Genomic DNA, 13,226 nt, shown 5'->3' on the forward strand with positions numbered 1-13,226 from the left:
CCCCGTGTCACCCTATACCCAATCAAAGTGCTTGACAATAAACAAGGGGCTTCACGAGCTGATAAGGCGCAATAAAATTAGCTCCTTTAATGAGCGTCCCTTTGTCGGAGGTTAAGTGTTTCGTAACAGATGGCGACGGCCCTTAAATTTAGGTTTATAGTTGATGGTGAATAGAGTGAAAGTCACTAATTTGCATTATTTTAGGTGCGTCTCCGTATAGTAGTTAGAGAGTTAGACTGGGACAAAAGGCCTAAGTTAAATTCCAGTACAGGGGTCATAAATTAGAAAATTGTACAGTGTAATTTTGTGTAAATGATGCTATGAGATTGATTTTCGGACTTAACGAGGCAGGTATTTGACCGCAATCGCACCTAGTGTTAAGTGAAATGCAATCTAGGATGGGACATATCTGCCCTGTAAGTGCATTCACTCTCGCTTTGAAAAGGCCCGAATTATAGTGTTCAGGAAATATTAACACGCTATTTTGTCGATTTTGCCCACACATTTTGACGTCGATAAGAGTAGGTAATCACGGCGCGCATCTTAACCCTGCAGATGATGATGATCATAATGAACAATTTTATCACTTACAATAAGTTCCTTCTCAGCCCTCCCAAGTTCTTTGCCCAGCTTGAGGTCAGCTGCGATCCTCATCAGCTCAAGCGCGGACAGTCGCGGCTGCAGCATGTCGTCCTGCATGATGTAGCTGCTGAGTTTCTTGAACACCCTCATTTCTCTCGCGTGGCCGTTTACTGTGATCCTGCCGCTGACGCCATTTGACCTGGAATGGGTATTTGAAATTGGAGAATCTCTCACAACAGATGAAAAGTAGTTCATAGGTACGCCTCGTTCGGCATTGCTTAGTTTGGGACGTCATGTAAAATGTCCAAGGATCTAAATTACTATAATCCAAATGGTCTTGTACTAATGTACTCGTTTATGAATATAGGTACCTATTAATAAAGGCTATCGTCTTACTGACTGATCTATCAACACACCGCGCAGACTGCTGAGCGGCATGCAGATTGTTATTAAGGTTGTACCTAGGCATGAAACGAGACCCTCGTTTGAACGGAGTATTTTAGTGTTTGATGGGGATAGAAGGTGAGTATGTTATCCCAAATTTAACACGTGGGAAGCTGCAGACAAAACCTAGTAATAATAATAAAAGTCTCATGATGTGTTTGTCCTTACGTGTATCCAGCAAGAATATTGAGGAGGGTAGACTTGCCGGCGCCGGAAGGTCCGAGGATGCAGGTCAGCTCGCCGGAGCGGAACTCCCCTGACACGTGGTGCAGAATCCGACGTTCACCTGGGACAAAAAATTAGGAAAAACAGGTTAGATTTTCCTCTGATTTAGTGCCTACCTATGAGATAAACGCTGACTCAAATGGAATATGTTTGTTTTTGTTCGATAAGAAAAGGTACTGCTAGAATAGGGTGGTTTGGCACAATATGGTACTGCTGATGCTTTGATCTACACTCCTGACTCTACACTCTCGATTGATTTAATAGTTTAATAGTTGACCCTCAAGCCTTTGAGTTAATTTTTTCCCAAAGTCTATGAATGTAAATCTAAATGTTTCTAAGTTAGTAAAAGTCTCTTCAAAACTTTTTCCTGTTACCACACCTCTAAAAAACTTGTCCTTACTGCCCCAAAAATCCGCCTTATACACTTATGATTAAAGTTAGTACTCAGCCCGAACAAAACAAAAACTTCCCAAACTTTTCAGAATGGAGACCGTTTTCTTAGCGATGTACGTAGTTAAAACTATCACGTTCTTACTCGAAAAGTTTTAGTGCCACTACACATAAACACTTAAGCACTGTGCACTTTTGTGAAATTCGTTTCAGTGCTTCATAGTCGGGATTGCTTTGAAGAATGGGGATTGGGGATTGTTCACTTTGAAAACATATCTACTTATGCTTTATGGTAAACATATTTTGCTGGTGCTGCCATCATGCCAAAGTTGTTTTGTTCCTAGTTTTCCTACGTGCCTGTTGGAAGTAGATTGGCTAGTCTATACTTCTATACTATTATTATTAATATAGATAGTATAGAAGTATAGAATTATCTATATTTCTATACTAATATTATAAATGCGAAAGTAACTCTGTCTTGCTTTCACGCCTAAACCACAGAACCGATTTTGATGAAATTTGGCATAGAGATAGTTTGAGTCCCGGGAAAGGATATATTATGATAGTTTTTATTCCGGTATTTGAAACAAGGACGCGCGCGATAAAGTTTTTCTGTGACAGACAAAATTCTACGCGGGTGAAGCTGCGAGCGGAAAGCTAGTGTTTTATAATTGATCGCTGGTATGCAATTGAAGTGTGTTGTCCTCTATGGGTCAGTATCTATATGTCAACGTGAAATTGTGAACTCTGTCAGTTTATAATAGAACGCGTTAGATTGTAAACTAACAGTGGGTTAGGTTAGGTTAGATTGTAATTTTACTACGTCAGATTATAATCTGACGGAATTCACAATTTTACGGTGATATATATAATACTGCAGGTATTATTGTGCTAAGTCTACTAGTCGTTTAAAACAAATCAATCAAGATAGCTCCGTTAACGAGTTACTTTCTAATGAATCCAAGTTAATTACGAGTGCACTGTATGATCTATTGTGTGCATTATAATATGAATTACTTTCCAAATCATCTACTTATCGCTGTCTACTCAAAAGATTTTGTCTTGTTATTCGTAAAGAAGTAGGCATAAATTCACTTCCAGTCAGTCATACAAATGTATTGTGTCATTAAAATTACTAATTTCCAACACTTCTCTCCTAAATTGATGCCTTTTCCTATCTCACAATCAGATGGTCAACGTATATCCGCTTAAGTTCCATTAGTCACTTCATAAAAATACCAAGATTATCATAATTACATCAGAAGCTGCAATTACGGTACCTAACTGGTGTTTAATAACTGCAGTAATATACGACCTTCGGGGTTCCCGATCTTGACCGCAGAATGGAGACTACATGGAACTAACTACAATCGATTATTGTTAACGAGAAATAATAATGATATTATTTCTCGGAAGTTATAAAAAAGAATTAATTCATAGATTAAAAATAACTGTATACACCATGTGGGCCTATGATTGTATACTCGTACATAACAGATTAAAAATGAATATACCTACAGACGTGAGGACTATAATTTAAGTAATTTTAAGAACGTGAATTTCAATATGTTTACGATTATTTCCGATTTATATGTATACGATTTTATACGATTTGGAATTCAAACTCTTTAAGAAAAAGTCTTGAATTGTCTTTTTATATTTTTCTAAAAGATTCATCTATTATCATCATCATCATCATCATCATCATAATTTCAGCCATAGGACGTCCACTGCTGAACATAGGCCTCCCCTAATTTCCTCATCTATTCTATAATAGATGAGGAAATTAGGGGAGGCCTATGTTCGTACCTATGTACGTAGGTATTTTTAACCGACTTCAAAAAGGAGGAGGTATTTCAAGTTAACCTCGTGTCAAGTATGATTGCAGTCTAGGATGCCTGCCTTGTAGTTGATTCTATTTCCTAGGCTTCGATTGTTCGGGGTAGAGACCTCAGATCAAGTTTAAATTCAAAGAGTATCAATAACCATATAGAAGGCACCGGTTTTTGTGGTCGCGATTGGGGTGGGGTGGTGCAATTCAACCTAAGTGTTTTTTTACTTGGCGTGCCGTCGTCTGTACCTATACGTATAATGTTATTTAGAGGCTATGTAATAACAGTATTGTGAGAACTGCTGCCGACAAACTGTGTCACAGTTTGGCAGAAAATATTAATGTTTACTGTGTGTATTTATATGGAAAATAAATAATAACAAAAAAAAATCACTAAGGGTGATTTTACAGAAACGAGCAGGATGCTCTGTCATGTACTATAATTATGGGTTGTCATTTAACGTACAATTAAATACTTAAACTATGCTCAGTGGTTAGCGGCCAATTACGAGGTTTTACACAGCACTACTGGTGTCCCGTGTGGGTGTATAATTATGCAGGTATTACAGGAAAATTAATGCTCTTTGAACCGCAATTTATAGTGAATAATCACGGTTTTCATGTTTCAGATCGATCATAGATTTTTGCTGTCAGCACTGGCAATACAGGTACTAAAGCTTGTCACTCAATGTAGCGTTATATTTTGTTACTATTGGATAAAAGGGGCACGCGATTGTTCAGGAAATAGTAAACATACTAAAATCATTTTTGTTAAGTTTGCTTTAACCGGTCGTATTAGCAAGCTGAAGTGGCAGTGGGCAGGGCACATAGTACGCAGAACTGACGGCCGATGAGACAGCAAGGTTCTGGACTGGAGGCTACGCACCGAAAAACGCAGGTGGCCACAAGGTGGACCGACGACCTCATAAAGGTAGCATGAAGGCGCTGGATGCAGCCCGCTACCAACCGAGCGATGTGGAAATCATTGGGGGAGGCCTATGTTCAGCAGTTGACGTCCTGTGGCTAAAATTATGATGGAAAATATTTCTACGAGTACCTATTTTCAGCACACGAGAACACTCAAAGCCTTCATGGCATACTACTTCCCCGACCAAAGTCCTGGCCAGAGAGAAAAGAAACAAACACTTTTTTATCTGTAGCCAGGTAATTTACTTTTAAAGCGTGCAAACAGCCAAGGAGGTTAACCTACAGGTATTAAGAGCCATTCGCCTACTTCGCTAAATGAGCTTAAGCAAGCCTTCGTCCTTTGAGCTATGCAAAATTATACTGGCACGTTGGATCAGATTACGTAAAATGGAAAAGCAGGTTGGATATTGCAAGGAAGTGGAAACATACGGAGCGCTATTTTACCGAAAGACGTCCTCATTTTTATAGGAGTAGACAATAATGGTCATTAAAATTAAACAAATTGTGTAGTAATAATATTATAATTACAATAAAAATCTTTATTTGGCACGAGTCTTTGTGTAACGTGTATAGGTTATAAAACACCTTTAGATTTTATTTCAACCAACAATGAAATCTAACAATTGCGCAGAATTCCTAACTATTAGATATGAATAGTTTATTTTTTATTTATTATTCAAAAGCCAACTACTAGGTATATAAATCTATCCACCGTTGTATTATGATAGTAATCAACACATCAATGCAAATTACGCTTATCTACCTACCATTTGGCGTAGAATATAACAATTAAGTATTATTAAATTAAATGCTACTGCAGTTGCGTTATGATGATTCATTGGCGACGGTGATTAATATTTTATTATACGATAAATAAATAAATAGTAAATTATTACTAGTACGTGGAAACTGAATTAAATAAGGAATAAAGATTAACTACTTCTTCCTCTATAACAACAAGTTTCCTACATAAAATACAGTTGGTAGCTAATAGATAAATGAATAAGTACAGTTTTATTCTTCAACAAAGTACGTCACTGGTTGATAAGTTCATTATTTTTGTCTCAATCTTGATGCTCATATTTTTGAAGTCATATTTTTACTTTTAACTTTTTTTACTACACACTTTGTTAGCTTTTAATAATTGATGTCTTAGTTGAATAAAATATGTTTTTAGTGTGTTGTAAACATCAATCACTATTGCGAGGGGAACTAAGCGCGGGCGGGCCCGTCCACAAAATCGGCCCGTATGCACCCACCTGGGAAAGCCGTCAGTAGGTCCATGTCGCAAATGCAATCCGGTAAGTTGGGCACCGTTTCCTTCTGTTAACCCAGAGATATGCACGTACCAGCACGTGAGCCAACCTCGCATCTCTAGGCCCTCCATACACGGACTTGAAACAGTATCGACAGTTCAAGCAATGCTCATAAGAGATAGGCCCCCTTAATTGATATTTATTGTCCGTGGTGCATAGTCTTTTCTTAAAGGTTTTAAACTTTTGTTTGTCACCTGTCATCCGCTTTGCAATGGAGGGAAGTCAAACCTTAATTTCGAGCTCCTCCTATGTTCTTCTGATTAATTTCGTTGCGGGTCCAATGACAGTTTAACTTTCCCCCGGGACAAACTTGACCTTCGTTGGTTTTTGAGGCGGTCAAGCTGTAGATCCTGGCGACCCAGGAGTTGCAGTGGTGGGAACGAGAGGTGGGAATAGTCCCGTGAAAGTTCAAGCGGTGACTGCAAAAACTACAGTATTTTACAAACACAGAAACACGGAACCGCTCCAGGAGTTGTGACTGCTTCGGGCTGTTGTTGACAGTACGGTGAAATTCACCGTGACCCAAGAGCGGCCTGTGTATGTTGGTCACTGGGTAACTGATCGAGCGTCCGTGTGCAGCGGGCCTAAGATATGGTAAGAATCAGCGGGAAATAGCTTTACCTGTACTTTCTTTAAGAAACTAGAATCTAAATGTGTTTTCTTCAAATAACAGTTTTAAACTGTATCTACTTTTATTCCTCGTTCAGAATGTTGCGTGAAATATTGCTGCGCTGTTTTATTCCGTCTGCATTTTGTCTTGAACGTTTTCTTTTTGATTGCAAAATATTTTTATTCGTATTATTGTTAGTTCAGTTCAGGAAATATTCTTGGAAAACGCTGTAGAATGTAGAATAAAGATCGACTTGAAGGAAATAAAACTCGAGTATAAAGCGTTCAGATAGCTTCAATTTAAATGTCTCTACAGTGAGCTTTTTATGTAAATTGTTTCACTTGCCGGAGTATATTTTAAGAATCCAGTAATATACACATTTTAATGCAACATTTGGGGCTCGTGCTAATGAAATAAAGCAAACATAAAAAGGGAAACATTTTCTTAAATTGCCTTACACAGTTTAAATGGAGTCCATTAAGTAATTAAGTTTGGATGCTTTGTTTGTCATCCCTTGAATTCTCGTTCAATAGAAGCTAATTAGTTAACTATACTTCGTCCTTTAAACAATTACGGATTCTGTTAAATACATTTTTGAATTTACTAAAAGCGAGAGTTTGCCGGTTTCCATTGTCGCCTGCTTGGAAAATGGCAGTAGGTAATTATTGACAGACATGACTGTCTTTTATTAAATTAATGTGCCATCTTGTGTAGTTATAAAAAAAAATCTACAAATCTGATTTATAAATTTTATTTTGTATGAGAATTCAAAAAAATAAAATGATATTAAACTGACTTCACCATACCATTTATATGCATATGTTAACATGGGCTAGTGTCGGTTTATAACCCATTTACCTAACACCCTGTATACATTATTATAATGTCACTTTTCCCCCCTATTTCACAAAAACCATAAACAAGTCTTCACCTAAGTGAGAACATTGAAAAGTGTAATCAGGGCTGCTACGCTTCTGTTTCGGGGAGATGATGAATAGGCCTTTATTAGCAATAAAGTTAAGTCCGAAGTGACTGTTACGAGGGTTGGCAGCATACGTTACGCGAGATTGAATATCGGACAGGCGTAGGGCTGCCTCTTCATGATTGTATTAGATCGAAGGGCACGCGATAAGACGATTCGACGGATGGAAAATAGAATTCGCTGTGACACTCGGTAATTTGATTATTGTTTTGTTTTATTTTTCTCGGTAATCTTAAAATAGTGATAGGAATTGCCTTATATGCCTTTATTTAAAGACTTATGAATATGATTTACAAAAATAAATATTGTTTACAGTTTTTATTGCTTTTTAAGCTATTAATCAAAGTATAATGTTATTTGTGTGTCCCATAAAATATAAATCTTATACGTTATCATTTACATTAATCATTTACATTTACATTAATAAAATATAAATCTTATACGTTATCGTTACATTTTCGTACACTTTTTCTGATATTTGAATAACTAAAGAACTTGTGGTTAGGCGACAGCCCTACTATCTTCTCTTAGCGAAAAAATATATGGACAAAATAGATCCTTATAAAGGTTACCCGAGTTTGATGGCCCTAGTTAATACGAAAGACAAGAAACGCAATTGATTGATATTTCTACCCTAACTGTAAGTTAACTTGATTGGATGTCAGTGACCCTTGGCTGGTGAATTATTGTATTTAGTAGACAGCTTATCAGATTACATTTTTTGTAGAAAAACCAATAAAAAGCTAATATTAAATATTGTGTTGCAAAACAGCATTTCGTGGGTCCAATCACGAAAAGGCGTATCTAAGAAAATGGCTATTTGAGTTGAACACAGCATGTTATTAAAAAACGTGCATTTTATAACCTCACAAAAGATTGTAACTGAATTCTTTGTCAGGAAGCCAGATTAACAGTTAAAAAGTTCAAATATGTCGCTCCTGTAAAATTGATAAAAATCAGTGACGACTTTTCGTGATTCGAACCACGATTTATACAGCTCTATAAGATGTCATGTTTAGCTTCATAATAATAATATGTCGTCGACTGTATATTACGAAAAAATATGTTCATTGTGAGCACGAAATAGTAAAGCAGATGACATTCTTCATACAAAGTGCGCTCGGGCAACGCACACATAAACAACGCTCATGGAAATTATAGCGCGAAGTGTCGCAAACCAGTATAAACCAGTACGAGCGCGAATACCTCCCGCTTGAGACGCGCGTGTGTGTGTGTAAGCAAATTGAAGTAATACAGAGTAGGGATGTTATGGATATGTACTTTCGGTTACGGATACGGTTACGGATATAGGAATAATATTATACCGGTTTCGATTACGGTTACGGATATTTTTTTATTTCGGATATCCGAAAGTTTCGGTTACGGTTACGGATATCTGTGCTTGAATGCAATTTGCAATAGTTGTCCAACATGGTTCATTCATGGCCGCACACTTTACATCGAATAAAAAGTTATAAAAAAATAAAAATTGATACTAGATGGCATTACAAAGGTAAATCAGGCTGTTATGCCTTTACATATTATAATGCTATACAAAAACAATTAAAACTGCCTACATCCGAAACTATCAGAAACTTTTGAATCGGTTACGGTTTCGGATATTTTTTTATTTCGGATATCTGAAAGTTTCGGTTACGGTTACGGATATCCATAACATCCCTGATACAGAGAGCTCGACAAGCTTTATACTTGTTTAATGTCTATCCATCGTATGTCAAAAAGTATTTAAATTAACTTTCAATTTACGACAATCCGTTAACTTCGGATCAAGTAGAGTGCCACCAAACGTGCCGTTAGCTGATTAATTATATTAATTACACCGGAGAAATGCTCTGGGGTCATTAGTCAAGTGATAGCTAATGAGAATCGAATAAATGTAATTTAAAATCGATTAACAATTCGGTAAAGGGTAGATAGTTTAATATGATAGTGATTAGGCAGTTAGGAATGCTATGAAAAATGTGGGAAAGGAAAATGTAGTAAAATGATTAAGTAATAAGAATCAATAAAGATAAATAATAATAATAATCATCATCATCTCAGCCATAAGACGTCCACTGCTGAACATAGGCCTCCCCCAATGCTTTCCATGCTGCCCGGTTGGTAGCGGCCTGCGTCCAGCGCCTTCCTGCTACCTTTATGATGTCGTCGGTCCACCTTGTGGGTGGAAGTCCTACGCTGATTCTTTAATCGTACTGATTATTTAATGCACTGCTTTTTAAGGCAGTAAAAAATATTTCTATGGGTACGTAAATACTACAATAATTTCAATTTGCGATTAACGAGAGATTTTGTCGCCTCACTAGTGCACAGATTAAAAATGCTTTAATGTCAGTTGGCCATATTTGTTTACTTTTCTGCTGAATTCTAAAGAATTCGACTGTAGCGATAGTATACTTTTTCTTGTCAACACTTATTGTATTCTGAAGAGTGTAATATTATGTGACAATGAAAAGGTTAAAGTTGTTTTCGGATCGTGTAAAGGGCTTTTCCATTAGCCTTCAAGTACAGCGAATCGAGACACAATAGAAATCAATTGTTACCACGGTCTCATTCGGCCACTTAGGTTCCACGAGCTAGGCTTAAAAGGCTTCTTAATGGATAAATGAATTTTATTTATGACATGCTTTCGCCTGCTGCTACACGCGGTAAAATTCACAGTAAGAATTTACTTGACGTTGTCGTTTTAATTTTGTCAATTAACACAAATGGCATTAAAAGTGTAGCCTTAATGCAAATGTGATAATACTGCAAAGTTTCATCACAATCCGTTCAGTAGTTTTTGCGTGCGCCTACTAACTTGTCACACCAAAACCATTGGGAGCCAGGGAAAACATAGTTGAAAAGGGGACATGCGTACGATAAAGTTTTTTCGAGAAATTCATGCAGGCAAAGCCGCGGGCAAAAGCTAATACAGTTCGTTCTTTCGTTTCAGCTGAATGACGTCCATTGCTAGACAAAAGCCTCCACCAAGGACTTTCACAACGACCGGTCCTGCGGGCCGCATCCAGGCACTTCTCGCGACTTTCACCAGATCGTCAGTCCACCTAGTGGGGACGTAATACAGTAAGTATAATTCCAATAATCCTACAATACAATCAAATAATATTTATTTATACGAGTAGGTAAAGGTTAGACCAGACCAACGCGTGCAGCCGGCGTGCACGATGACGATGGCGATGGCGACCAGACAGCGTGTATGAATTTGTAGCGATGTGTTCACATCAACGCGTCCTGTCATTGGTCGCGGCGATCAGCGATCATCGCGAAATTTGTCACTGTGACGTTTCTGTTTTTTAAAATCGTTGTAATAAATAGTAAGTAGGATCTGTTAAAAAGTTTTTACTCAATTAAAAATGAATTAATCATAACATACCATTAGTCTGACCTACTTGAATAAGTACTCTGTAGTTTGGGTGCATAATGTAATTCCTTTGCCTTAAAAAAAGTAAATGTCAACATGACTGTTGCACCGAAAATGAAAATGAAAATTGATTTTGATAGATGTTTTGTAGAGTTTTGTGTAATTTTGTGCAATTTAACGATAAGAACGACAATGGTAAAAGGAAATGGGGGCAAATTTTTTCCCTCAAGGAAAAAGATGAAGGTTATAATCTTACTTGCCCACAAGGACACTGTACGAGCACGTCAGCATCGACCGCGACTAGCCGACTGGCCCATGAACCCTGAACGAACGTGCACCGTAGGTACTCTACACCGACGGCACATTGGACTGGACACATTGAATTGTGTATATTATGTAAATCTTGTATATAGCAATAGCATAACAGTAATAAACCAGATATCAACCATCCGCGTTGTGTTTCATTTCCCCCCACTGAGGCCAAGAAAGCCTTAGTGCAGTCCTCCTTCCTATCAAACCTTACTTTAAATCTAATTAAAAGGTACCTATTGTTAGGGCTCCAGGGACTACAAACGAAGTAAGAAATATAGCTTGGTTATGAGTAACCAATACCTACTACCTATACCACATGTAGGTAATCCTGTCTTACTCTATAATATATGGCCGCCTGAATAAACTTAAGTGAAAAAGTGTTTCCACTGTCTCAATTGCATCAGAAGCTTCAAACAAATCATTTAATTCAGTTTCCATTTTGCCGAATATAGGCGTGATGATTGACAATAAGCGAAAGTGACAATATGCGTGACAGTTGTGGTGACAGTGACAACCTGCACGCGCAGTGATCGCCATCGCGGTCGCGGCAGTGTGAAACAACTTTTGCACGCGCAGTGGTCGCCATCGCCATCGCCATCGCTGCACGCGTTGGTTTGTCCGAACCTTAACTCTACAAAGTGTATCTGGAAGAAAACTTAACTTTAAAAGCGTCACGCGTCATTACACTCCATTCATAATTCACAACTGCGTGTAACCGATTTATGTTTAGACAACTTTTCATTGTAGGCACAATTTATTGATACAAAACTTCCTCTGGAAAGCGGGCTTATTCATAATTTATATTAATTGGGGACAGAGAAGTTCGCAACAAACTCAAAGAAGGGACTTGTTTTAAAGAACAGTTTATACCAACTGTGCGCGGTAAATAGATACTGTGAGATACGATGGTAATGTAATTGAGATTTAGACTTGGTTTGTTGGTTCTTGTAAAGATAATTTGATGATTTTGCGGCCATCTGGTGTAGGGGTAGGCTTTAAGTTTACCCATAATTGCTAACAAATATAGGGTGATTGCTATAGTAATTGGCCTATACATAGTTATTGGCATATTGGATTGTTAATAAATAAGAGACAAAAATATTTACTACATTGGACTGCTCAGAAAAAATATTTGTCTCGTTTCCTCTCTTAAAACTTCCATTAGGCTTGTTTCTTTTCATTTTAGGCAAGTTGGCCAATAACTATGTTTTTTTTTTAGGATAATAATATGGTCTCTTTTTATTCAAGTGCAAAGTCATACATAGTGTACATAGGCAGGGTATTTTTTTGGGTTAGGACATTTTTTGCAACAAAAAGTATTTGGACAAAGTCATAGGACGTTTGTAGGTTAATCGGTTAATAACAAACTCAATACCCAACGATTTATCAGTTATGAATTGAACTTTTCGGATTCAGAATAATATTTTATAACAAAAATAAACGATATAATAGGTATGGTATCATACGTATGATTACGCAATACACTGCACGCCGATACAAACGAAATAAAAACGTCTGTTGTATTCTTGCATTTCATTAAAGTAAACTAAATGCGTGGTAGTACGATAGGGAAAATTTGGAATGTTCCCGTTTTTCCCGAAAAAGCGTTACGAGCTTCAGAACTAAAAACTCCGGAAAAATACCAGTGAAACTTACTATTTGCGGCCGCTTACACAGATTGACCTGGCGCGATCTCACTAAGTGCCTGCCTCGGACGGAGACCGGCGGTATTACGAAACCATATAGAGATTACCATAATTATTTTATTATGTTTCATTGACTGTAAAACCTAGCTTTAGAAACTTTAAAGGTCAATGTGTAACCCACTTAATTTTAAGCTGCATGTAGGTATCAAACAAGACTGTATGTTTCTCTAATAAAGATAAATAAACAAATTCGATGTGATGTGATGTGAAAATAAATGTGGAGAAGTATTGGACACTATTGACAAAATTAACACTCTTTATTGACAAAAAAATATTTGTTGATTAAAAAATTATTACTTGTTCGTAAAAAGGTATAACGTAAGTGCGCCTATTAACGACCCCCCAAAATTTGTATTCTATTACCGCCCTATTTTTCTTTCTTTCATAAAAGACATAATAACAGGTTCCAGAAAACACGTTACTTAAAAAATATCTAGATATGTTTATTGACTATCAAAACGATTAAAGTTTGTGTTCGTAAATAACCAGTAAACGGAGTTATTTCACATTAAATGG

At 37.1% G+C, this 13,226-nt stretch overlaps 1 protein-coding gene across 1 annotated transcript in view; it reads right to left on the minus strand.

Annotated features, from left to right (window-relative positions):
- Window positions 1-13,226, minus strand: part of LOC135072674 (ATP-binding cassette subfamily G member 4-like) — a 109,732-nt gene that overhangs the window by 45,367 nt on the left and 51,139 nt on the right. Inside the window, exons 2-3 of the mRNA XM_063966682.1 lie at window positions 1,195-1,312; window positions 592-781 (exon numbers count right to left, since the gene is read on the minus strand). Coding sequence (XP_063822752.1) covers window positions 592-781; window positions 1,195-1,312 — 308 coding nt within the window. The remainder of the gene's footprint in view (window positions 1-591; window positions 782-1,194; window positions 1,313-13,226) is intronic.

The sequence above is a fragment of the Ostrinia nubilalis genome, chromosome 6, assembly GCF_963855985.1.
Source record: "Ostrinia nubilalis chromosome 6, ilOstNubi1.1, whole genome shotgun sequence".
Taxonomy (NCBI): Eukaryota; Metazoa; Arthropoda; class Insecta; order Lepidoptera; family Crambidae; genus Ostrinia; species Ostrinia nubilalis.